The sequence below is a fragment of the Podarcis filfolensis genome (genome assembly GCF_964270895.1).
Source record: "Podarcis filfolensis genome assembly, chromosome: 9".
In the NCBI taxonomy this organism is placed as follows: Eukaryota; Metazoa; Chordata; class Lepidosauria; order Squamata; family Lacertidae; genus Podarcis; species Podarcis filfolensis.
Genome location: NC_139610.1, coordinates 62,781,043 through 62,806,338, shown reverse-complemented (window position 1 = coordinate 62,806,338; position 25,296 = coordinate 62,781,043). Strand labels below are relative to the sequence as shown.

The 25,296-nt window shown below is 44.2% G+C and overlaps 1 protein-coding gene across 18 annotated transcripts in view; it reads left to right on the top strand.

Moving 5' to 3' along the window:
• The window catches only part of AFF1 (ALF transcription elongation factor 1), a 143,776-nt gene that overhangs the window by 48,213 nt on the left and 70,267 nt on the right, over positions 1-25,296 (top strand). For all 18 annotated transcript variants that reach the window (XM_083570999.1, XM_083570996.1, XM_083571006.1 and 15 more), the window contains 2 exons: positions 17,326-17,446; positions 18,248-19,144. In XM_083570999.1, the coding sequence (XP_083427125.1) occupies positions 17,326-17,446; positions 18,248-19,144 (1,018 nt within the window). The remainder of the gene's footprint in view (positions 1-17,325; positions 17,447-18,247; positions 19,145-25,296) is intronic.

The window sequence follows — 25,296 nt, the reverse complement described above, 5'->3', positions numbered from 1 at the left end:
CCAGTCTGCACCAAGGCTAACTTTCCAGACTGGTCCTACATGGTCCAGAAAAAAGCCAGGGAACTCCCCAAATAGGAGTTCCATCACAGGAGGGGAAAGGAAAAAGGAAGAGGGGGGTTGATGTAATGGTCTTAAGTCAAGGGGTTACCTTTTCATTCCGTCTCATAAGTATATGCCTTCAATATCTGAGACAGTTCTAAAATGCATTCATCGTAAATATTAACAGTTACCACAACATCTATTTTCTTAACCCTCCCCCCCATTTATTTATTCTTTGTGTGTAGAATTTCAGCTCCCATGTAAAACAAGAGCAGCAACCAAATGGGATATCTTCTCTGCTTTGTGTAATTATGTGCCTCATTTAATCCAGTATTTTCTATGGTGAAAGGATGTGGGGAGACAACAAGAGCTCTTTTATCAGCAGTGGCAAGGAACAGGAGGGCATTCTGTACTGAACATGTGTGAGATAACACCTATGTGTGAACTTGTGAGATAACACCTATGTTGACAGTGTAAAAATTTAGCTGATTCAAGAGGTGAGCTTCCTGACTGTACTTGAATAAGGATAGTTTGGGGTGGGGGTGGGGGGGTGGGAAGGCAACACATTTCGAAAGGCCTTGAGACGAGATAGCATTTCTGAGAAAGGAGAAAGAGACTTTAAATGGAGATGCGAAGCACAGCGTAGATCTCCTTGCTTCTCCCAGGCCCGCTCCAGTGACATCTGGCCATGCAACATAATAAGTGGATTTGTCTGTAGTGGAGATGGTTCAGGCAGGAAGGTCCTCATTGCAAGGCAAACTTTCCTGTGGAGCTTGGGTCTGGCCATTGTGGGAGTCACTTGGGCAGGTTGTGCCTGAAAAGTCTCTTCCAAGGCTTCCCTCTGGGTGTGTGGAAGTAAATTGCTGGGAGTTGCGTAACAGAAACCGAAGAGTTGTGTGCCACAGAAACCAAAGTGTTGTGTCCCACAGAGGGGGAAGTGTGTGTGTGTGTTGTGACCAGACTTGTGTGGAGTGACATGTGTAGGCAGGCCTGTATAGAAGGCTTGCCTGGAAGAGCTGTAGGACACAATAAGCCCTAGGAAAAGTTAGGTCTCTGTTCACTCGGGCAACATGGCCACTGCTTTGGTGAAGAATGCTGATGTGGGAAAGGACCCCCCACAAGGGTCCCCCAACCTGGGGCTCTCCAGATGTTTTGAACTGTAACCCTCATCAGTTCCAGCCAGCACAACTGATGAGGCTGCGGGGAGTTGTGATCCAAAACATATGGAGGGCCCTCAGGTTGTGGATGGCTGGCCTACATGATGCAGACTGCTTACATGGAAATGGGAGGCTCGTACGTTGCCTTGACAGTGTGGGAGCCAGCCGCAGGCAACCCTACATTAGTAAAAATAAATAAAAATACATAGCAAACTGAGGTTCTGCCCCCACCCTAACAAAAATCCTGGCTACGCCCATGGAAGCAGTCATCTCCTAAGTCAAATCACCTTTCCTCTTCCTAAGGAATACTAGCTTGGTGGGGCTAGACATAGTGCGAAGGATATTAGGCTTGCGCTGCAATATCAGCCTACAAAAATAGTTACGCTGAAAGTAACGTTTCAGAAGGTAGATGGTGTTGAGAATTCTACTTTGCCCGGGAAATTGCGGAAAGCATTTATGGAGAACAAATGTTTGGTTTAGCTCTGCAGAGATCCAGGTTGAAATCCGTGCTTAGCAAATGCACCCCACTCCAAAGCTAAATTTGACTTGCCCAACCTATTTTACAGGACTGTTTTGAGGACAAAATGGAGATAACTCTGAACCCAAGGGTTGTTTTTGGAAAGGGGAAGTGCCTATCAGATAAGCAATTTGCCTTATGTAGCAACATTTGCAGAAAGTAAACTTTCGAAGTACACTTGTGCAACATCCAATTTAAATAGCTGTCAAAATAACTGCATTAGACCTGGAATTGTGAGGAAATATATATATTAAAATCTTTTATTTATGTGTATTTGTGAAAGGCTTGCAGCTATCCAGAGGTAGATTGCCTTCGTGACTTTCTCAGCAAAGGAATAAACTGGAGCTAGTATCTGAAACTGCTCTGCTGCGATTGCAGGGTCACAATTCACTGGGAAGTTTTCTGGTGCAGGTTTACACTGAAACAAATGGGGAGTTTCAGAAGAGGCCTGTCTCCATTCATTTTGGTGGAGTTTCCCCCCCTGAAATGAAATGTATCCTAGTTCAAAAAATTGTGTTGTGAGCCATTACATCCAAAAACATTCACACTTTGAGTGAACACAGGTTGTTTATTTAAATAGGATGTTTATGTTCCTTTTTTTTTTTTGGCCTGGTTCATAGCAGTATCATTAAATAAACAGATTAAAACAATTAAAAAACAAAACCATAGCAGTTTTAATGAAAATCTGACTTGATCGATTCAGAACACCCTGTGAAATAAAGCTTTTCACTCTTATGTCTAAAACTAATAGCTGAGGGGCATGATGTCTCACATAAGGAATGAATTCCACATCCGTGGTACCACCATTAAAAAGGGTTCCATCTTGTATTACCACCATCCTGTATCTCTGACTCTGAAGGAGGAACGCAGGGCCTCCTTAGGTGATCTTAGATGGAAGGCCCGTTTGAGTTTCTTAGGTCCCAGACTTTTTAGGAAATCAGTTATGGGAATAATGTAGTTCTGGAGCTAAATACACGTACAAACAACTTTCCAATTGATTAGCCCGAAAGAAGGAAGAGGAAATGCTGGATCCGCAATTGCTGACAATTTAAAAAGAGTTGGCTAGATAACTCAGATTTTGAGTGAGGAAAGATCAAATGTTCTCAAACATCCTAGGAGGCCACACTATTCCTTTAAAAAAACCACTTATTGATAAATGCAATACTTACAGACACAAACCAGAACACTAAACAAACTTATTATACATAGATACATACACCTCTCAATTTAGATTACAAAAAAGAAAACAAACATACAGACATAAATCTTGACTTCCCTCCACCTATATGTGGCTTCCTTCGTTTCTTTTCTTCTTTTCGCTGTGTTATCAATGTTATTTTTGACTATCTTATACCCATTTCTTCTTAATTTTTTACTCTATAAGTTTCATTCATTGCATATTGATATATTAATACCGGAACAATGTTTTTTGATGTATTCCTTCAGGAGGCCACACTATTCCATGTGGGGTGTTCTAACAATTAGCAGAGTGCCCATAATTATAATTGTAGCGGAGTCTTGACAGATGAGTAGCTCCATGCCAAAGACTGGATGGATGCGGTTTGGACAGCTTAAAAAAAGGGAGCTTGTTATACCCAAATCAAATGAACTGTAATGACGTCAAGTGTCAGGTTTGCGGAAAGTTCAGCTGTCCTGGGTGGCTTGGGATGGAAAGATAAAAGGCCATAAATTAGTTCCATTGTTAAAGCCCAGTAAGACAATTTTCTGATTGCATGGGGCAGAATAGCATTTGCCCACAGGCAAGTAGTAAAATCGCCAGCCCACCTTCTTCCTAGCTAATGCAGTGCTGATTTCTAGAGTGGGAGAGACCACTGCACAGTTAACTGCTGCTGCTGCCACCATGATTTCTGGCATGAAGAGGTGACCCCTGCTCACTCTCTGACACTTTCCAGCTTGGTCGACATGCACTTCTTCCATAAAGCCAGGATGGATTAGCACAGATAGCGCAGTATTGTTTTGCCAGCCTGCAAAATTGCATTGCGCTCCCATTTTTGGGGCCAGAGAGCACCAGTGGGGTATCTTGGCTTGCCTCTTCTGTGTGGGAGACTGAGGTGGGACAGCACTGGTTAGGGTAAATAGATCCTTCTGTGTTTCTGTGCTCTGCTAGAGCCAGTGTGGTGTAGTGGTTAAGAGTGGTGGACTCGTAATCTGGTGAACCAGGTTCGCGTCTCCGCTCCTCCACATGCAGCTGCTGGGTGATCTTGGGCTAGTCACACTTCTCTGAAGTTTCTCAGCCTCACTCACCTCACAGAGTGTTTGTTATGGGGGAGGAAGGGAAAGGAGATTGTTAGCCGCTTTGAGACTCCTTAGGGTAGTGATAAAGCGGGATATCAAATCCAAACTCTTCTTCTTCTTGTGTCATTAGGGTGGGGTATCAGGTGGTTTTGGGAAATGGGCAGCTTTTGCATTTGCTAAGACTGTATACTCAAGAGCAATGATTTTCTCTTTCTAATGTGGCAGTCATTTGCCTAATGGAGAAAGTAAAACCTGCTTCCTGTTGGAATGGTGCTAAAATGACCTAGAAGATCCAGTGGTTTTGCTTCTCCAGCTTTCAACTGTGTCCAGGATTGCAGTCTGCTTACATTAGCCCATAGAATTTCTGTGTGTGTGTGTGTGTGTGTGTGTGTGTGTGTGTGTGTGTGTGTGTTGGGGTATTGAGAATCAAATGTGCCGTAATCTACACAGCCATGTCTTTTTATCTGATGCATCCCACCTCCTCCTGCATTTGATCACGCTAGATTGTCGCAAAACAAATCTGGCCTGGGCAGTCACTTTTATGTGTCTGCCACATACGCATTAAATTGTGACATCGAGAAACCTGATCAGCTTGCTTGCCTTTTCCTTCACTCCCTCTCCTTGCAAAGACTGGTTTGGCAGGACACACTGTTCTTTGGGAGAAGGAAAAATGATATTGTTGTGCATGCATGCATGGTTTTTAAACTGTTGGTTAGCGTGCATTTCTAGCAGGTGTCAAAACAGTAAATGAATGGGATTATATAATTGACCTTGTAGCTCCTGTTCCCAGTTACGTAAGATCTGGGAAAAGGCCTATAGGGCATAAGTTATCATGTTAGGAACATAGGAAGCTGGTCCATGTAACTCATTACTGTCTAAACTGGCTGGCAGTGGCTCTACAGAATTTGCGGACCCATGCCAGTGCTACCTGAAGATGCCAGGGATTGGATGTTCTGCCACCAAGCTATGACATTTACTATGCACAAGGAATATTCTGGCAGGCTATTGGCAGAATATTTTAAGGCAGCAGTTCTAAACCATGGTCTACAGTTTGCAAGCTTCATTCAGCTGGTCAGCGCCATGTCTGTAAAAATACAATTTAAAATCATATATCATCTAGGACAGAGCTTAAAGGTAAAGGGACCCTTGACCATTAGGTCCAGTCGTGACCGACTCTGGGGTTGCGGCGCTCATCTCGCTTTATTGGCCAAGGGAGCCGGTGTTTGTCCGCAGACAGTTTACCTTCCTGCTGGAGCGGTACCTATTTATCTACTTGCACTTTGTGCTTTCGAACTGCTAGGTTGGCAGGAGCAGGGACCGAACAACAGGAGCTCACCCCGTCGCGGGGATTCGAACCGCCAACCTTCTGATTGGCAAGTCCTAGGCTCTGTGGTTTAAGCCACAGCGACACCCAGGTCCCTCAGGACAGAGCTTACAACAGGCAAAAAAAAAAAAACCATTAAGTGATCAGCCCAAGACCCGTGGCAATTTTCAGGTGGTCAGTGGGCAATTCACATGGGTTCGCTGTTGGAAAACTGATGTGATTTGTCAGTGTATGTTTGTTGATTTGACCCCTAGCAAAGCAGTTCTTTTCTGTCATCTAGTGCAGAAAAGCCATGACAAAATTATGGAAGCAAAAGAGGAAGAAGTTCCAGGTGCCTTAACTTAAAATCTGTTCCAGGTTCAATGCATTTGGGAAGTAATTGTTCCTCAGGTGCTTGAAATAATTTCGGGTGGGTTTTAAAAATCTACCAGCTTCTCCAAGTGCACTCTTTTGAGGTTGGAGCTAGCAACCTCTAGCCAGTGTGTTCAACATTTTAAAGAAAGTGACTGTCATTCGAAAGTCTGAAAAGAGCATGGATCTGGAAAACCATCTTCAATACTTATTCCAGCAGGAGGTTTGTGTTACTGAATATGTTCACCAATTTGCTCAGTATCCTACATAATAGTGCTTTTTAAGGAAGTGTTGTTTCATGCATTTTTTGTTCTTTGACCATTTTTTCCAGGCGAGTGCGGAGCCTCTTTCTACTATTCCACCTTCCTTCTACTAACTCCACCTTTAAACATCCCTTTCACTTTCAAAGGAGTAGAACTTGTTTATTAATTCTAAGGCAGCAGGTTTTACAACCGACTTACTGGTCCCCCCAGGAAGACAAATTCCAGAGAAACTTTCTGGCTTGTTTTTGTGAGTGACAGAAGGCAGCAATTCTGAAAAACAGGAAAGGGGGACTTGGGCTTTCAGGGGAGAGGTTTACAGTAAGCAAAATAAGATAAAGCAGAAATGCTGGCATTAGAAAGTTTTCTAGAATTTAAAAAAAAATCTAAAAAGCTTGCTGTGTTAGAATTACTTCAGACCTAAGGAAAAACTGGCCCGTTCAAAAGCATGCTCCAGTTTTCTCTGCAAAGTGGTGGCTATAGACAGGCATCACGGAATGGGAAGACAGAAGCAGTAGGAAGGGAAAATTAAGATTTAGGCAATTTGGCGTTCTTCCTCTCTCCTCCCCTTCTTTTTTCTTAGAAAAATTGAACTGCATTGAAGATAAATTTGCAGCTCCTGCCATTCTGGCAGGGTTAATTATTTGGGGGCAGGGTGGTCATGGCTGTAGTAACAAGTAGTCTGAGGTATGTGTTACCTTCTTTCTTGTGCTATCCTTGGATAATTACCCGCTACCCATCCTGAATTTGTTACGCTCATGCTCATCTTGTTTGTGCATAAAAGTCTAGGAGTGTGGAGGGGAACAAAACCTTGGCCATGGGTAGGCAACCTAAGGCCCAGGGGCCAGATCTGGCCCAATCGCCTTCTAAATCTGGCCCACGGACGGTCCGGGAATCAGCATGTTTTTACATAAGTAGAATGTGTCCTTTAATTTAAAATGCATCTCTGGGTTATTTGTGGGGCATAGGAATTCATTCATCATTATTATTATTTTTCAAAATATAATCCGGCCCCAGACAAGGTTTGAGGGACAGTGGACCGGCCCCCTGCTGAAAAAGTTTGCTGACCCCTGTTAAGCCCTCCAGTTGATGGTGGACTACAAGACTCATCACCCCTGACTACTGGCCTTGCTGGTGGTGGGGGCAGATGGGAGTTGGAGTCCAACAGCATCTGGAGGGCCTCTGGTCCCAGCCTGGCAGCTGTTAAAGAAGGCTGCTGCAGACAAAGGTGGTATTTAGAGTTGACCTTCTCCTTTCCCCTCCCCTTCCAGCCTTCCTGTGACTCTTAACAGCTGTTAGTCCAGCAGAGACTTGGCAGGTGAAGCTTTTTTGCTAGGTCACTTACAGCATTTAAGGGGAGAGGAAGCCCTAGGGGTGGTGAGGCGAAGGCATCAACTCTGGTAAATATTTGATCTCCCCAACTCTCTTATCAAGCTGACTGTTTGCTGCAGATTTTTCTCCTTTGTTGTCTCGGACCTTTGATGTGCTAATTAACCCTCCCAATTCGGCTGCATGCAAGCACATTCCATCCTTTGTATTCTTCCTGCTCGCTCTCTGTGTTTTTGTTTTTTAACAGCCCTGCCAAGATAAAATATATTTTGCTCTTGCTCTTTAACCATCTGACTGTTCCAACAAAAGATAATACTTGGAAGCCGGCTTGGGGAGTCGTCTCTCAATGCACCAGTGCCCTGGGGATGTCTTCCTTCTCACTAGTCTCCCTACCAAGAAGTCAGTCTGAATTTTAATCATTTTGCACTTTCAAAGAAAGGAAGTTGGCATTGCCAGGATTCCCTTTCCTCCATAACAGAGCCCCCCACCCTGTGATTGCATATTCTTTAGTAATGAGAAGAGTAAATGCTACCTGCCTGTTGCACAGTTTCATTCTACACACCTTCCCAGAGAGTTAAGTAGGAAGCTGGCAAATTAATTGGGTTGCTTTCAGGTTTTTGTCTTCCTTGGGGTTCTGGATGTTGAGAGAGGCCTGCTTGCTGCTGGTCGTGCAAGATCTCATCCAGATTACTTGCTGGTTCATAGGTCAGTCCCTTATGCTATATTAGTTTAGACGTGGTAGTGACATGCTGAGTCTAGCCAATGTATTGTAGTCAGTTATATTCTGGTATATTTTAAGATTAGGGTGCAAGGTGTCTTGCCCTTGTGAGCCAGTGTGGTATAGTGGTTAAGAACGGTAGACTCGTAATCTGGTGAACTGGGTTCGATTCCCCGCTCCTCCATATGCAGCTGCTGGGTGACCTTGGGCTAGTCACACTTCTCTGAAGTCTCTCAGCCTCACTCACTTCACAGAGTGTTTGTTGTGGGGGAGGAAGGGAAAGGAGATTGTTAGCCGCTTTGAGACTCCTTAGGGTAATGATAAAGCGGGATATCAAATCCAAACTCTTCTTCTTGAGATGATATGCAAAGCCATAGAGGGAAATGTTTAAGAACGCAGGGATGGCAAAGAATGTTCATAGTTGTCCTAACAGGGAAGGCTCAGTCACAGAATGCTAACAAATCAAGCATTCTTGCAAGAGAAGCAGATGTCTACCTTGACTGCTAGTTGAAAATCCTCATAAAAGGCCCAGGGCATGAAGGGATGTGTGTTGATGGTCAACCAGGAGTGTTGCAAAAGCAAAGAGAGTTGTGGTTTGGTGCACAGAGAATTGGAAGGGTTGTGTGTTTCACATCAGTATTAGGACACTGAGCCAATGCATTGGCTACCGGCTTTCATTGTTAGAAATTTTCCCATCCAGATTTTAGTGGAAGCAGGCCTGGGTGTGTGACTAATGTGATGATACATATCAATGGCTAGTTTTTATTGCTCTTAGAAAAGATAATCTTGATTTTTTATATATATATATGAAAAGGTAGGGGAAAAGCTCCACCCTTGTTCTTGGGAAACTTTAATCGCTCTCTTCTCATAGCAGGGAAGGTGTAGCTTTAATGAGAAAAGGGCTTTATTAAGTCTCTTGATTTCCTGCTGTTGTGTTAAAAGGAAATGTTCTTCCTTAATCTTTGGAAGGGAGAAATGGTTCATGTTCTAGAGCGGAAACACATTACCCATTTCTTACAGCTTCTTGTCCACCCTTTCCCCCTCCTGCAGCATAAAACTTAGCAGCTATCACTTGTGATGTTTCTGTTCTAAATGAATAATGCGCTTAATGTGTCACAAACGGGACATTTGTGTCAAGAGGTGATTTGGGCCAGTGGAATAAAGTAGGTTTTAGTATGGTGGGCATTCTACATGAGGCTCCTTTTTCCAGAAAACTTCACAGCCTGAACGTGTCAGAAAGTAAATTGTTTGGGTCACTTCAGCTGATGCTAATTTTAAAAAAACGGCAATATTCAATCAGGTGAAAAGCAGTAGCAATAGCAGTCACCTGTCACTGTTGAGTTTGCAATCCTGTTTGCACTTCACCTGGGAGTAAGTCCCATTGAACCTGTCATGTAACCCCGGGGGGGGGGGGATAAGTTTATTGTAAACCACTCATTTCTAAGCACTTTATCATCCATATCCTCAAATATTTTATTATTGTTGTTTTTATTGAAATTAATGTGAACTACTTTGGACATAGCTTATACTGAAAGCTCCATATAAATATTTTAGTAAATGCAAAAATAAAATAAAAAACTGTGTGCCAGGTTGGATGGTAATGGAAATGATATTCTCGTCATTAAAACATCTCATTAAAACATAATACATTGAAACATTCCACTGCTGTACTGCTTTTAATGGCTACACAGTCCAGTCTTTTTGAATATCATCAGTTTCAGTCCAGCACTAATTTTACTGAAAGGTATCCTTGAATAATTTTTTTGCTTGGGTTATGCCCAGCCTATATAATAGTATCAACTTCTATATTCACATCCGTGTTGCAGCTTCAGTATGTTAAAATAGAATGAAAAAATGCTGTCACAAATGTTTGAACAAGAAAGGCTGGTTTCCTTTGACGTTTAGGAAATCTTACACATTTTTTGGGAATTTACCCCCCCCCCTCCTCAGCCTCTAGAGTCTTGGAAAACTTTGAAATGAGTAGGATCAGATGTATCATGTTTGCTTTGCTTTTAGTAAGCAAAATGAAAATGAGATATATGCACCTTGTTAATTTTGTGTATTTTATCATAGTTTACTGAAATATTTAATAGTTAAGTTTTTGTTCCCTGAAATACACTTAATGTGGTTTAATGCAATCACCCTTTTTTTTAGTTTGGGTTTTACTTTCACTTGCCAGTTACATAGAATTAGAATTTTAAGTTGGCGTTGATTTGACCTGCAGCTAATGTTATGAAATCACCTGACTATTTATAAATAAAATAATAACAAAAGAAAAAATAGTTATTTGCATTGGATGCCATGCTTCGCAAAAGGCGAACCAGTCCGTGTATTTTCATGGACTATAATTGAATCTGTCTTAAGCTGAAATGAAACCATCCCAATACTCTCTCCCCCCCCCCCCATATTCATGTTTAGTTATGCATATTCTTTTGGTTTCATTTTCCTCCTTCTCTGTTCCCTGTTCCAGTTTGCAAATATACTGTGTGTTGGTTTAGAATACTGGCACTTCCTAGAAGGTGTCACCTGAAAAAAGTTAATTTCAACATTGAAACGGCTCAGTTTGGTGTTGATTTGATTTGTCTCCATTAAGTTACTAATCCTTTTTTGATGGAATGGTGCATTTTTAGAAATAGAAAGCTCCAGGGGGGGGGGGGAATAGTGGGAAGTTTTCCTCCTGGAAGAATTTCTTTTCCCCTGCATTCTGTTAGCCAGCTTCATCAGTTCATATGACCAGGGTTCGTATGAATCTGCAAAATGATCACTTCCGATAAAGTTTTCATATTGTAGTGAGTTAGAGGTGTTTAATTAATTAAGCTTGTGTTGAAAACCATGTGTCAGACTATCCAGGAATTGGAATCCAAGGAAGCATAGTGTATATTCTAAGCATCTGTAAAAGCTAATTGGGTTTAGGCACATTTCCTGGGTTGTGTATTGGACATGGTAATCCTAGCCAAATCAACAAGTGTTAATGAAGTGAGACAAACTTTATTTTTGAGGTGATCAGGAGTTCCAAGCATCAAAGGAAAAAGGTGCTAGGATGCAAATGAATTGAGCCCTCATGTAGATGAAGGACTTAGTTTAGGAAGTGTGTTGTTAGCAGGAAGCAGAGAGGAAAAGTTGCTCCACAGAGCAATAGAGGCTGCAGAGAAAGGATGCTGAAACTGCTACTATGGAATAAGCTGGCATCCTTTGGGCTGCTGTTGTGGTGAGCCCTTCCTTTCTAGGCTCCAGGTTTCTGTGTGTGTAAATAAAGCATACATCATAAAGACACCACAAACTCCGCTGTGCCTTATTGTCCCGAAGGAAACACAGGCCCTGAATAGGCGCCTGGGATGCCCAAAGTCTTGCTCACGACTCAGCAGAGACTGGGCTGGCACGTAACCATACCTATCCCCTTCAGTTGCCGTTACAGTGGTACCTCAGGTTACATACGCTTCAGGTTACAGACTCCGCTAACCCAGAAATAGTGCTTCAGGTTGAGAACTTTGCTTCAGGATGAGAACAGAAATCTTGCTCCGGCGGTGCGGCGGCAGCAGGAGGCCCCATTAGCTAAAGTGGTGCTTCAGGTTAAGAACAGTTTCAGGTTAAGAACGGACCTCCGAAACGAATTAAGTACTTAACCTGAGGTACCACTGTATATGTTTAATAGATTAAATTCAATTTTTTGATTCAGCGATCACTCAGCAGAATATAATAATAGCAAAGGATTTCAAAGGCTTACGAATTATAGAAATTCTGTTACTGTAGTTTTTTCAGGCTTCATCTTGTTTTGGGTATTGGTTTGTTTGTTTGTTTGTTTTGGATTGGTCTGGGCGAGGTGGCGGGGGGAGAAAGAGAGAAGTAACTGCCTTTTTGCCATTTTTAATGTGCCCTAAATACAGTAAGGTGAGATTTACTCGTAATGCAGAAACTCAGACCCGAGCGGTTTAAAGGCCATTATATTTGGGTCAGCGGAACAGCTAGTGATCAAAAGCAATGGCTTCCTTTAGAGAGAAACCCCTGCTAATAAAACGAATATGCAAGCTTTCTCCAGCGCACTAAACTCAGGCACAAGGGGAAAGGAGGAAGGTAGATGTTGCTGGTCGACAACTTCTCTTTATGTTTAAGAACTGTAAAGCAAGCAGCCTCTCTGCATGTGATAAATGGATGGATCTAGCTAAGTCAGTGGTCTGGGCTTGCCGTTGCCATGGCAGCAGCAGAGCTTCTGTTTCCCAATAACACGCCAGCAACTAACTTGCTTTGTCACAACACAAGCGTGATGATTCCAGAGGCCTCTGAGTTTCTGCTCCTGTGCAGCATCGCTGCCACCTTAAGTTTCTTAACTCTTTCCATTCCTCTTGTATCCTCTTGAAAGCAGTGACTTGGCAGTGGGAAAAGAAGGGGGAGTTTCCTGGTGTGGGAACCTCTTGAACTTAGGTGCGGCAAGAGCTGTGGCTACGCTTGAGCAGGATAAATACGTCAGGGAAAAACTTCCAAATTTTTCCTATTCCCACCGCAGCTGTGTGGAAGGCAAAAGACGCAGGTGTCGGCAGCATAGGAAGGCTTACAGCCTCCATCTTGCAGTGGAGGGAGTGCAGGGCTTCTCGGCAGGGAGGAAAAGGAGGACCGGATCAAAACTGGATGCAAGGCCAGTCAGTGCAGTATTGATAGGAAGGGACCGAGCAGTCCAGTGCGGGGAATGGGGCGAAAGGGGGAGGTGGTTGTTAGGTCTAGACCTTGCCTGGTGCGTTCTGCAAATTGTAGCTTCTGCTGTCAAGTGTAACATTGCCAATTTGTGATTCTAAGAGGGAAGCTGAGCTTTCAACCTGAGCAGCTACACTCCTGTCAGCACCACCCTAGTTACATTACTGTTATGTTTCCCCGATTGAAAACCAGGTGTAAAGGCACTTTTCATTGTTGTTTAGTCGTTTAGTCGTGTCCGACTCTTCGTGACCCCATGGACCAGAGCACGCCAGGCACTCCTGTCTTCCACTGCCTCCTGCAGTTTGGCCAAACTCATGTTGGTAGTTTCGAGAACACTATCCAACCATCTCGTCCCCTGTTGTCCCCTTCTCCTTGTGCCCTCCATCTTTCCCAACATCAGGGTCTTTTCCAGGGAGTCTTCTCTTCTCATGAGGTGGCCAAAGTATTGGAGTCTCAGCTTCAGGATCTGTCCTTCCAGTGAGCACTCAGGGCTGATTTCCTTAAGAGTGGATAGGTTTGATCTTCTTGCAGTCCATGGGACTCTCAAGAGTCTCCTCCAGCACCATAATTCAAAAGCATCAATTCTTTGGCGATCAGCCTTCTTTATGGTCCAGCTCTCACTTCCATACATCACTACTGGGAAAACCATAGCTTTAACTATACGGACCTTTGTTGGCAAGGTGATGTCTCTCCTTTTTAAGATGTCTCTGCTTTTTAAGATGTTTTTAAGATGCTTTTCGTTAGCTTTCCCTTATTACCGCACCATGGCTCCTCAGTAAGGAGGAAGTGATTGGGCCCACACAAACCACCACTCTTAATGCGCAGTATATTGCACTTCCACCCCACAATAACACTTTTGTATGATTTCACTGCTTGTGCTGTGAAACAAGTCATTCATCCGAGTTACGGTCGTGGGGTGCCTCTCAACGAAAACAAGCAACATGCCTTTCCCCCAAGACCACATTTCCTTGCGCTTGATTATTAATTCAAAATGCCTGACATTCTTAAGCAGCATCCAGTTTTGTTGACTTTCACCGTGGGTTTGAAGGGTCGAATTTCATCCTTCCGTGGGCCCTAGGCAGGCATAGCTCTGTGTTTGCTCCACATATGCTAAAATTGGAATGATGCTGAGAAGTCTATAATGTGACACGCACACCCCCAGCATTTCTTGTGAGCCAGTTTGGTGCCATGCATAGAAGGCTGGATGTAGGTCTGAGGAACAGAGGCTCAAATTTGGAGCCAGGGGTTGTCAACCTGGTCCCTACCGCCCACTAGTGGGCGTTTCAGGATTCTAGGTGGGCGGTAGAGGGTTCTATGGCACAAGTTGAATCCTCCTTCCATCGAGCACTGATGGGCGGTAAGGAAATTTTAGCATCCAGAAATATGCATTTCTGGGTGGTAGGTATAAAAAGGGTAAAGGGGACCCCTAACCATTAGGTCCGGTCGTGACCGACTTGGGTTGCGGCGCTCATCTCGCTTTACTGGCTGAGGGAGCCGGCATACAGCTTCCAGGTCATGTGACCAGCATGACTAAGCTGTTTCTGGCGAACCAGAGCAGCGCACGGAAACGCCGTTTATCTTCCCGCCGGAGCGGTACCTATTTATCTACTTGCACTTTGACGTGCTTTTGAACTGCTAGGTTGGCAGGAGCAGGGACTGAGCAACGGAAGCTCACCCTGTTGCGGGGATTTGAACCGCTGACCTTCCGATTGGCAAGTCCTAGGTTCTGTGGTTTAACCCACAGCGCCACCCGCGTCCCTAAAATGGTAGATTACCCCTGCCCTAAGAGAATCTCTGGCTCTTTCCTTTTTCCCAACCTAACCTAGCTTGTAGAGTGGTTAGGGGGCTGAGCCATCAGCCAGAGTGCTAGAAGAGGAAAGGGATCAAGATATGATACATGAATGAGCGAGGGTGGTGCTGTGGTCTAAACCACCAAGCCTCTTGGGCTTGCTGATCAGAAGGTTGGCGGTTTGAATCCCCGCAATGGGGTGAGCTCCCGTTGCTCTGCCCCAGCTCCTGCCAACCCAGCAGTTGGAAAGCACACCAGTGCAAATAAATAAATAGGTACCACTACAGCAGGAAGAAAAACGGCATTTATGGGCTCTTTGGTTTCTGTCACAGTGTCCTGTTGCGCCAGAAGCGGTTCAGTCATGCTGGCCACATGACCTGGAAAGCTGTGGGTGGACAAATGCTGCCTTCCTCGGCCTGAAAACGAGATGAGCACCACAACCCCATACTCCCCTTTCACTGGACTTAACCGTCCAGGGGTCCTTTACCCTTTTTTTTTTTACATGAATGAGATACCTACCACTTACCCAAACAAGCAATATATCTACCAGTCCAAGAAGAAACTTATATTCTACTCCTGCTTTGCAATTTCCCCAAGGAACACGCAGGAAAGTGTCTTCAAAACAAAAGCAAACAAAGGCTTTAACACCACAGTAGAAATCTGGGGGTGGGGGAACTTAATGGGTATCCAATATAGGGAATTTCAGAACCTGGTTTCAGCCACTGAGTTGGTCCTGTTCTGCGTACCCAGCTTCCTAATCTCTGAAGACCTCTAAGGGAAGAGCTCAGGCTGATACCTTTAAAAATAGTGATTACTTGAGAGGCAGTGTGGCCTAGTGAGTGAAGACTTGGACATAGACTGGGAAGATGCAGGTTCAAATCTCTGCTCATCCACAAAGCTTAGACCCAGGCCCATTCACTGGTGTCCCTCAGTCTGCCCAAGAGCAAGTTGCATAGATTCTATGAGATTTTCATAGGCTTGGCATTGGTAGGTAGGACATCTCCCCAGGGCTAGCTGGAAGAATGGTGGGAATAAAATTTTAATTTAAAATAAGCCAGTCTGGTGGAAGAATAATGTTTTGATTTCAACAAAGCTGTTAAGCCTCTGTCTGTGTGTTACCTGAAGGGAAAAAAATCCAGGCATTTTGTTGAAACTCATTGTGCAAATCTCCAAATAGAGAGGTGCAGGAGATTATTCAAATTGGTGGAGGCCGCTTGGTGAGACAAATCTATATGGGCTGATGACAGAGCAGAGCAGCCCTCCAAGAAGCCATGCTTAAAACCCACTGAAATGAATGGGACTGGTGTGGAATCATTTTCTGCTGAATTGCATTAACGGCGGGGATATGCAAGGCAGAAGAAGAATGGTACAGGGGCTCTGCGGCGATGCATTGCCAGATATTTTACATAACACTGTTGTCCTCTGGCAAATGCACATCTGCCTTCTCAGCTTTGTGTTGATAAGAGAATAATAACAGTTGTTTTAGAGGCCCTGGTTCACACGTAGCGGTTGTTCTGAACAAATCAACATTCTGCGGCCTTTTCCATGAGCTTTCTTACACATAAAAGTCATTGAAAAGACAGTGGTTTCTTTCCCTTGTTCCCAGTGCATGACTGGGTGTAACAACACTCCCAAATTTCAGTCCAAGCGTGAAAGCCAAAAAGTGGCTGCTGCTGCTTCTTCTTGGGAAAATGGATTTCCTGCAGTTTTCACAATCTCAGCAAGAAGAGGGCTGATGGGGGGCGGGGGCAGGCGGTAGCAGTGTGTGTGTGTGTGTTAAGATGGGACAAGAAATAATGGACTTAAGTGGGCAGGCAAGGGTAGCCCCTGCTGTTTCTCAGGCGTATCTATAGGGAACATACGAAGCTGTCTTACATTGAGTCAGACCATTGTTCCATTTAGCTCTTGTCTACACTGACTGACAGCGAGTGGTTTTCTAGGGCTTCGGCCAGAGCATGTTCCCGTTCCCAGGATCCCTGTGGGAAGGTAGACACTGGGGAAAGAAATCCTTCCATGCATGAGAACAATTAGCAAGTGGAACAAACCTGTGCAGGGAGGCTGTGGAAACCTCGTAATTTGAAGCATTTGAGGAAAGGTTGGAGCAGCACTTGATGATTGGGGTCATTTTGGCTGCAATGAATTAGCAGAACTGTATGTGCTTCATAACATGCAACACAAAGCCACAGATTTCAACCTCATGGTGATCTCTGAGATAATGTATTTTTAAAAGGAAGCAGAAATAGGCCTGATGAAATCTCTATAAAGGCAGCTGTTTGGGTTTCGAGAGGTGTCTCATCAGTGCCCCCCATTGCATGGCTTATTATTATTATTTCAGCTCCCCCACTCCCATGGCAATCTGTGTTACACATATTATGCTAAGGACTAAGCCATCTATAGCTCTGGTAAACAACTACTTTTTAACGTCTTATCTACTGGGTTACTCCTCTGCAAGCCAAGAAACAAGGCCAATGGGAGTTGCCTGTCCCTAATCTCTTGGGTCCATGGAGTGTCTGGAATAAAGAACATGATGACTAGGGTGTGCGAACCACCTCCTCAGTACTTCTATAAAGGCCACATCAAACAGTTATGTGTGGACCTTGGGAAAGTCTTTTTTTGGTATACAAAAGGTTTGCTAGAGTATTTTCTTGTTCAGACTTTTTATGCAAGCATGTCTTGCTTTCCTTGAGTCTCCCCAGCATGCCTGCAGGCATGTATCTATGCACTGTGTTGTCCAACTATGTTGTCTGCTTAGCTGCTGAGCGCAAGGTCCCTGCTTGGTTTAATTACCTACCTGCCTTTTGCAATTCTAGAAAGCCCTTATTGGCTTGAGGAGGTACTTTATTAATTGCAGAAGCATAGCCTAGGTAGTAATTTCCCCTCTTTCTCTCTCTGCCCACAGCTTGTACAATGAAGAGAGAAATTTGCTCCGCATCCAAGCAAAAGAGAGGAGGAATCAGGAAGCTCTCCAGGAGAAAGAATCATTCCCTGCTGATATCCCTCTCTTTGGAGAACCTTACAAGGTATCTGCACAGTCTCACATTGCACAATAGGATTTACAGCAGGGAGTTGTTGCATTTACAGATTGAGTCTTTGGCCTCTTTGCCCTGCCTAATGCGTTTCTGCTGTCTCCAGGGCAGTGGCTATGGGGTTCTTGCCAATTCAAGGAAACCACAGACTCCATCTCTATACCTTCAGCTTTCTTTCAGAAGCAAGTCTCTCTTGCTTGTGGGGATGTAAATAAAAATGTGCAGCTAGAAATTGATCAGCAAGAAGTGAACCTGAGAGGGCCCATGGCACAATGCGAGACCATGTGCTTTGAGTGCAGAGGATCCCAGATTCAATGCCTGGCTTTCCTGCTTTAAAGAACTCATGTTGCAGGGCTTAGCAAGACCTCTGTGTGTTTTACTGGGGAATTGCTACCAGAAAACGCTGGGCTAGCAGTCTCACTCTAGCTGTAAGAGAGCTTCAGCTTTTCAGTGATGCAATCATTTGAGTATAAAAGCAGTGGCATGACTTAAAAAGAAAAAAAATTGGACAACTGACACTTAGTTTTTTAAAAATTGTACATAATATTTTATTGCGATTATAGGTATCGAGCTACTTGAATTGAGGTTTCTGTTAACCTGTATTGTCCCACACTCTTCAATTCACCTTTTGGTTGGCACCACATAAGCAGAAATGCCTTTCTGTGACCCTGGTTCTCTCATTGCATAGTAGCAAAATCTGCTAAGGAGTGAGGACATCCTCAGTGAACTGAGGGGGGTCGGGAATGGTTTAATTTCACCTCTTCCATTTCGCGGTTGTTTTCCTCCCTGTTTCAGAACAACAAAGCAGATGAACTATCCAGCCGGATTCAGAAGATGTTTGGCAATTACGAAGAGATGAAGGAGCTTATCGCCATCAAGTCTCAGCAAGATTTCATAGGGATCCCCACAAGCGTCATGTCTCTGATCCCTCAGCGCAAGCCAGATCGTCCACTCTTGCCTGAAAAGACCAGCAGCGTGGTACCTGCCTCATTCCAGAACAGTAGCCATCACCGCAAGCCCTTGGGACCCATTGCTTCAGGTGCTCCCTCTGCGGGCATCTCTCTGCACCACCAAAAAATTCACTCAAGGATAGAACTGGCCTCACAAAGCGGTGGGCTGCCCAGCAACCAGAGGCGAAGTCAAGAGCAGACCCGCAAGACTCAAGAAGGCCAGAACAGCAGAAGCCAGAAGAAGAATGAAAGATGCATTGAAGAAGCCCGCAAACTGCAGCCCTCCCTTTTGGAACTTTCTCCCTTGCTGTCCTCATTGTCTTCCCCTGTAGCTCCCTTGTCGCCTCTACATTCCAGCCAACGTGTCAATTCCAGGTCTCTCGGCAGCATCAACAAAAACCACGGGCAGAATAGCTCCCCTTCTCTGGAGCTGGTGGCTGGAGCACGTGAGAATGAAACCCAGGACAGCTTGAGTGCTCCTGTAGCCGTTGCTGCCCAGCCTTCCTCCCAGACTTTCCCCGGATCGTTGTCATCAAAAACCAGTGCAATACAGCAGAAACCGACTGCCTACGTGAGGCCAATGGATGGTCAAGATCAAGCTCCGGACGAGTCGCCGGAGCTCAAGCCACTTCCTGAGGAATACCACGAACAGTCCTACGGGAAAATAGCAAACGTGAAAACAAACGTCAAGCCCAATTTGCCCAGCTTGCCCAAATTGAAAATACCTGTTGAAGCGACTGAGGTTAGTGGAATTGCTGCTCTTTGTTTTGGTTTTACTTTGGTGCAGTAACGTGATTTATTCATACTTACTTGTTTTGGTTTAGGGCGATCCATAATAATAATTAGGTTTAACCAATATACAGTGGTACCTCAGGTTACATACGCTTCAGGTTACAGACTCCGCTAACCCAGATATAGTGCTTCAGGTTAAGAACTTTGCTTCAGGATAAGAACAGAAATCGGGCTCTGGTGGCGCGGCAGCAGCAGGAGGCCCCATTAGCTAAAGTGGTGCTGCAGGTTAAGAACAGTTTCAGGTTAAGAACGGACCTCCGGAACGAATTAAGTACTTAACCCGAGGTACCACTGTACAGTACAATCATTAAAGCTGAACTTGCTGCAGAGAAGCCAACTTTTAATAGAATATTGTGGGCTGAGAAGCTACTCAATGCTAGGAATGGACAATCGCCCTCCCATTCACAGCAAAAGTGGAACAAAGCTTTTTTTAAAAAAAGTTCAAGCAAACACTCCAACACCCCTCTGCAGCTGCTACTTCCCCCTAGCTCAAGGACCCAAAAATGTCAGGATAGGTGGAGACATCAGCAGCTGGTGCTTCAAGTTCTTGGCAATAGCATATCTTGCCATCAGGAACTGGGACTGCCAAGTCCCATAATTCCCAGTGAGAATCTGAAGCTTTCTGTGCATCCTTTCTGGCACTGGTTTTGGGATCTGTAGGAAAGGACACTGCCTGGCGAATTGGAATGTTTGCTTCTTCTGCCTCATCTAAAAAGTACTTTGTTAGACCTTTCAGACAGGGGAAAGGTGATGGCAAAGGAGGTTGAGCCGATCTGAGGTGCGTGCCGCCTCTTTCAATTATGCCTGCCAGAATGAGAAAGGTGTAGCTGGCCCTGTTCAACAGCTGTTAAACACCTGGTTGTGCAGGCTTGTTAAAAGCAGTTCAAGGATAGACTTTAGACAAAAGCGATATGGATTCAGGTGGTGTTTTGGGTGTGGGTGTTGGCTTTTATTGCCTGTGTTTGTTTATTGGAGAAGGGGGCAATTTTGGTAACCAATAATAAATGACAGATACCACAATCAGGTGGTTGGAATTATTATGTATTGATTAATCCGGAGTGAAACTGTTAAGAGGAGCCAAAGGGGAAAAACTTGCATGGATATTTATTGCTACAAGGCTAAATATTTCTGTTCTTGTTTTTTATGCGTGTGAGTTTGTTTAGATAACTTTATAAACTTTGATTCGAGAATTAAACCACCCAAAACAGCAAACATAGCAAATTAAAAGCATTATAATAAAACAAGCTGCCGAAGCAGCATAGAAAAATTACAGAATAAAAACTAAGAACAGTGCAGAGCCAGATAAATCCAAAACTGTGGTCAAACAAAAAACTTGCCTGAGCCAAAATGTTTTCAGTTGCTGATGGAATGTAAACTACAGAGGGGGTCTACTAATCTCCTAGACGTGGACACCATAATTGAGCCAGGCCTCTGTTGCTTTACCGCCCAGATAATAGCTTACGAATGATGCTGGTGTATGATTTGGAATTTTCCTGCATTTGGGTCCTAAACGCATTCGAGATTTTGTTCTCCCCTGTTTTTGATAGCCTGTTCTTCCCCAGTGCTTGCCTTCGACATCACTTTCATCAAACGATGATTGACTCACTGAGTTTTCGAGGCTTGTGTGCTGCCACCTGCAGCTGTGAATTTAATTGTTGACGGCATCTGCTTACGGCAACACTGACAAGTTCAGCCTTTCCATTTGAACAGAGGAATCAGCTTTACTACAGAGTCAATTAATCCTCAGTGGATAGCTATGCTATGACTCACTCCGTACTCATGCTAAATCTATACACAAGCCTTTCTGCTGTTCCAAATTCTCTTGTCTCTAACTTGCAGCATTCAAGAAGCTATGCAATGGCATTTACCCTTAAAAAAAACACAACCACCGGTTAAAATAGATATTTAATTTGCAGTGTATGGGTGTGAACTTGCCCACACCTGCTCATATATGCATGACCCATCACAAGGTTGCTGTTTCATGTGAAGCCCTATATTTAGAACTGGAAAGACTGCCTGCCTCATTTTGGAATTATTCTGACTAGTGAGCTGCTGACCAAAGAGTGGCCACATTTGGGGTCCACAAAACGGCCCAGTTTGCCATGGAGTACTTTGAATTTCAAAACTTTGCAAGGGGGACTCAGAGTGTGTGTGAGAGAGGGGACTGACCGCAGCTATGGCAACCCTTCTTAACTACATTTAGAGGGCTTTCCCTTAATTCTGTTTGGTGTTTGGGAGTTGCTCTTCAAGGTGAAAGGTCACGTGTTCCTCAGACAGGGAAACTGCACAGCATTGGCCATTCCTGCTCTTTCGCTTCCTGGATTATTTACTTATTTCCCTATCTTTATTTGTGTGTGCTTGCTCTCACAGTAATCCTGTGTCAGTAGGATCGCTGCTGTTCTTGTATTTAAGATTAGAGGTGAAGCATATTGAGCGGGTGGCTTACCCTTGGCCACCTAATGAGCCCATAGTAGAGCTAGGACAGACTGCGTTCCCGTTTTTGGCTGGGGAGCCTTTTGCCAGAAGTTGTTGTCGGCTGGTGGGCAGAAACCTGCTTCTCTGCAGAAGACCATGTTGCATGCAGGCCAAGCAAAGAGTTTGAAATACATTTTGATTTCTAAAGAGCGTTTAGTCATTGTGCTTTATTAAGTATCCATGTTGCATTTCTTAGATCCAAAGTGAGCCCTTTGCAGTTTTGCATGTAACACAGCTGTGTTGAGGGCTGTGACTTATCAACGTTTAATAATGCTTCCATGGACTTCAAAACCAGCAGCTGGAAGTTTCAGCATGAGGTGGCATTTGTAGCGAACACGGTTGAGTGGCTTTTAAATCATTTTTTAAATCTTCAAAGAGGGGAATGGGAGCCCTTTTTAAAAGATCAACAACACAACATTTCCCCATTTTGTAAAGCATGTGTTTCATTAACATGATAACATGCTAATGCTGCATGCTGCCATTCAAGTACACTCCCATAGTGAGTATAATGGCTGCGTTAGGAGGTTATACTAACCGTAGTTTAGTGTGACATCCTAATGCAGCCATTAAACATTATATAGTCATTATGTAACCATAGCTTAGCATGATGTGAAACCCTCCTTTCAAGTTGGCTTGCTTCAAAGAAACCATAGTTTCAACAGTAACAGCAGTTTATTGGATCAGATGACACAATTAACTGTGGTTAAGTAAAAGTGGAAGTTAAAAGCTTCCAAACTCCTTATATGGAGCACAAGAGCCTCAAGATGGTTATTGTCATACTAAACTGTGGCTGGACTGGCTCTGTGGTCCCTGACTGGTGAAACAGAATGAAGTGTGCATTCTGGTTCAAGGATAATCGTGCTGATAAGCCGATGTTCTTAGAAGCTGAGAGTGTGAGTGCAAATATAGCCCAGATAAAAGTTAAAGAGAGGGAGAAGGAGAGAGATGTTCTTAACCTGCCATACTGCTTTCTTGAGTGCTGTCAGTAATCAGATGTTTTGAGACGAGAGACACACTTTGGGCAGAGTAGTAATCTTTCTGAATACATGCAGCCCTTTAAATTGAGAACATCTGGCAACCCTAGGTAGGAGAAAGAGAACATAAAGAAAGCCTCCTGTTATTTTACTTGGCCTTTATTTTATGGGGCACAGCTTGCCGAAAGTGATAGGTTGGAATTGCTAATGAGAAGCTGTTGATCGTTCTGTGATTTGATGGAATTTGCACAGACATGAAAGGAGAGCGGATAAGCAAGAACCAGCAGGAAAAACTTGAGCAATACTTAGGAGCAGATGAGAGGCAAACAGCTTCCAACAAGGCTGGGATGTAGCACACAATGGAGGGAGTGAGAGGTTTGGCCGGGGAGAGAGCGAAGAACAATGCCCAGAAATACAGCAGCGTCTAGTCCTCCAGCTTCTAAAGTGAGACCAGACATTTAGCTGCTTTAGTATGTTTTTCGCTTGCACACCCTTTTGTAATCCATTTTTACAGGTTTTTGTTTTTTTTTTAAATCAGTGGCAGATTGTGTGTGGGGAAAGCCCTACTTTGAAATCAGGATAATATGAGGGCATTTAAATACCCCCTGCCACAAGGTTTTCAGCAGTGCCACTAAGGTATCTGTTTTTCCTTTATTGACAAGGGGTGCAAACCTGCTTGAGCCATGCAAAGAGAGCAGTACACTCTTTCCCTCCTGCACCATGCCGGCGTGGTGTTTGGTCGTTGCTGCTCTCTGGTGGGCAATGACATCTGGGCTGGTACATTTGCTGAAAGGTAAGGTTCTCCTTTCTCCCCCCCCCCCATAACTTAACCTGAAATATCCAGCTGCCCTCTTCTCCACTGGCTAGCCTTGACACAAACCGGAATTAGCATTGTACGCACCTGGCCCCCTGAGGCAGGAGGAGTGAGTTGCAGGATGCTTGATGTTGAAGGGTCAAAAGAGGGAGAGCCTTACCTTGAGTTGATAAGTTCAGTTGTGATGTAGAAGTCTTGCAGAGCAGCAAGCTAGCAGTGAGCTGGCATTGGATTGCCAGGGGGGAGAAAAAAGGGAGAGAGAGAGAGAGAAGAGAAGAGACAGACCATAGGCAGGTAATGTGAACTGGCCGTCTGGTGGATAACTTCCGCTGTATTTTCTGGGAGACGGAAAAGAAAGGCTAGTTTTAAGGTTTAAGTTGTCCTCCTTTTTAAACTGTTCTGTGTGTTCTTAGCATCTTCCCATGCTGCTCTGAGGTCTTCTGTCCAAAAAAACTGCCTATAAACTAAGATTTTAATGTATGTTTGTACACACACACACACACACACACACACACACACACAGTGGGGGTACTTGCAGGCTTGCATCCAAATAAATTCGCCAGAACATGTGGAAGTGATATTATTATTATTATTATTATTATTATTAAAAATACACTAAAATGTCACACATTAAAAACTTCCCTGAACAGGGCTGCCTTAAGATGTCTTCTGAATGTCAGGTAGTTGTTTATCGCTTTGACATCTGATGGGAGGACGTTCCACAGGGCGGGCGCCACTACCGAGAAGGCCCTCTGCCTGGTTCCCCTGTAGCTGATGTTGGTATCTACTGGTTGACTTGGTCTTGGAGGTTTCCGCCAGCTCTCCCATCCTGCTCTGCTGTTCCTCTTAGTCTTTTTCATCTGACAGATGGGAGACCATGGTGCAGTGTTGCGCTGCCACAGAATCAAATGCATTGCTCTGAAACAGCATGAAAAGTGCAGTACTGCTCTTCTGCAAGAGTGCTTGCGCCTGATCCTTGCACCCTTTGCCTTGTGTAGCCGACCACACAGAAGAAGGCTGGTGGTGTGAGAACTGATACTTCCAGTGTAAATCTTCTCAGATCAAACTGTGCTATTGAGACGATAATTCTGGATCGAATCGGTGTATCAAGAACCAGTGTGGTAGCGTGGAGGGAGGAAAGTTTGGGTCAGGGAGTGAATGAGGCCCTCCAAGCCTCTGTTTTGCTGACTCTTGCAAGCCACATCTCTCAGTGGCTTTGCTCCATACCCCCATTTTGTGCTTTTGCCTTTCTGAAATGTGTCCTTGAATGTTGATGATGCCGGTTGCTTCCCAGAATGGAGAAATGGATTTGTTTTTTTTGGGGGGGGGGAATCCTGACTTTTGCATGCCTGGAATGTAGCTTAGTGTACAAAGGGAAGCATCAAATCCATTGTTTCAAATCCATTGCGCCACCCACTTTTGTTTCTGGCCTTGCCCACCCATGAGAAATAAAAAAATTAATTAGCATACTTGGGAAAACACAAGTGTTTGAAGAAGTATAAAAATGGGGTGGGGTGGGGATCCGGCCCCCACAAAGAACAACCTGCAATTGGCCCTACTAAACATCTTCCAAGACAACAATGCCCACTTACACCACAAAGAACTCATAACCCACCTACTTTCAGCAGCCAAAAAACACCATAACCAGACACTGGAGAGACCTGTCAGGAGTAAGCATGGACCAATGGTACCAAATAGTATGGGAAACAGCCTTACTAGAAAAATTAACCAATAAACTGAAACTGACACGGGGACAAATATAAGAAGACGTCTTCACCCCGGTATGGCTCCCCTTTATCACACACAAAGCCCAACAAGACAATGACAAAAATCCACCAG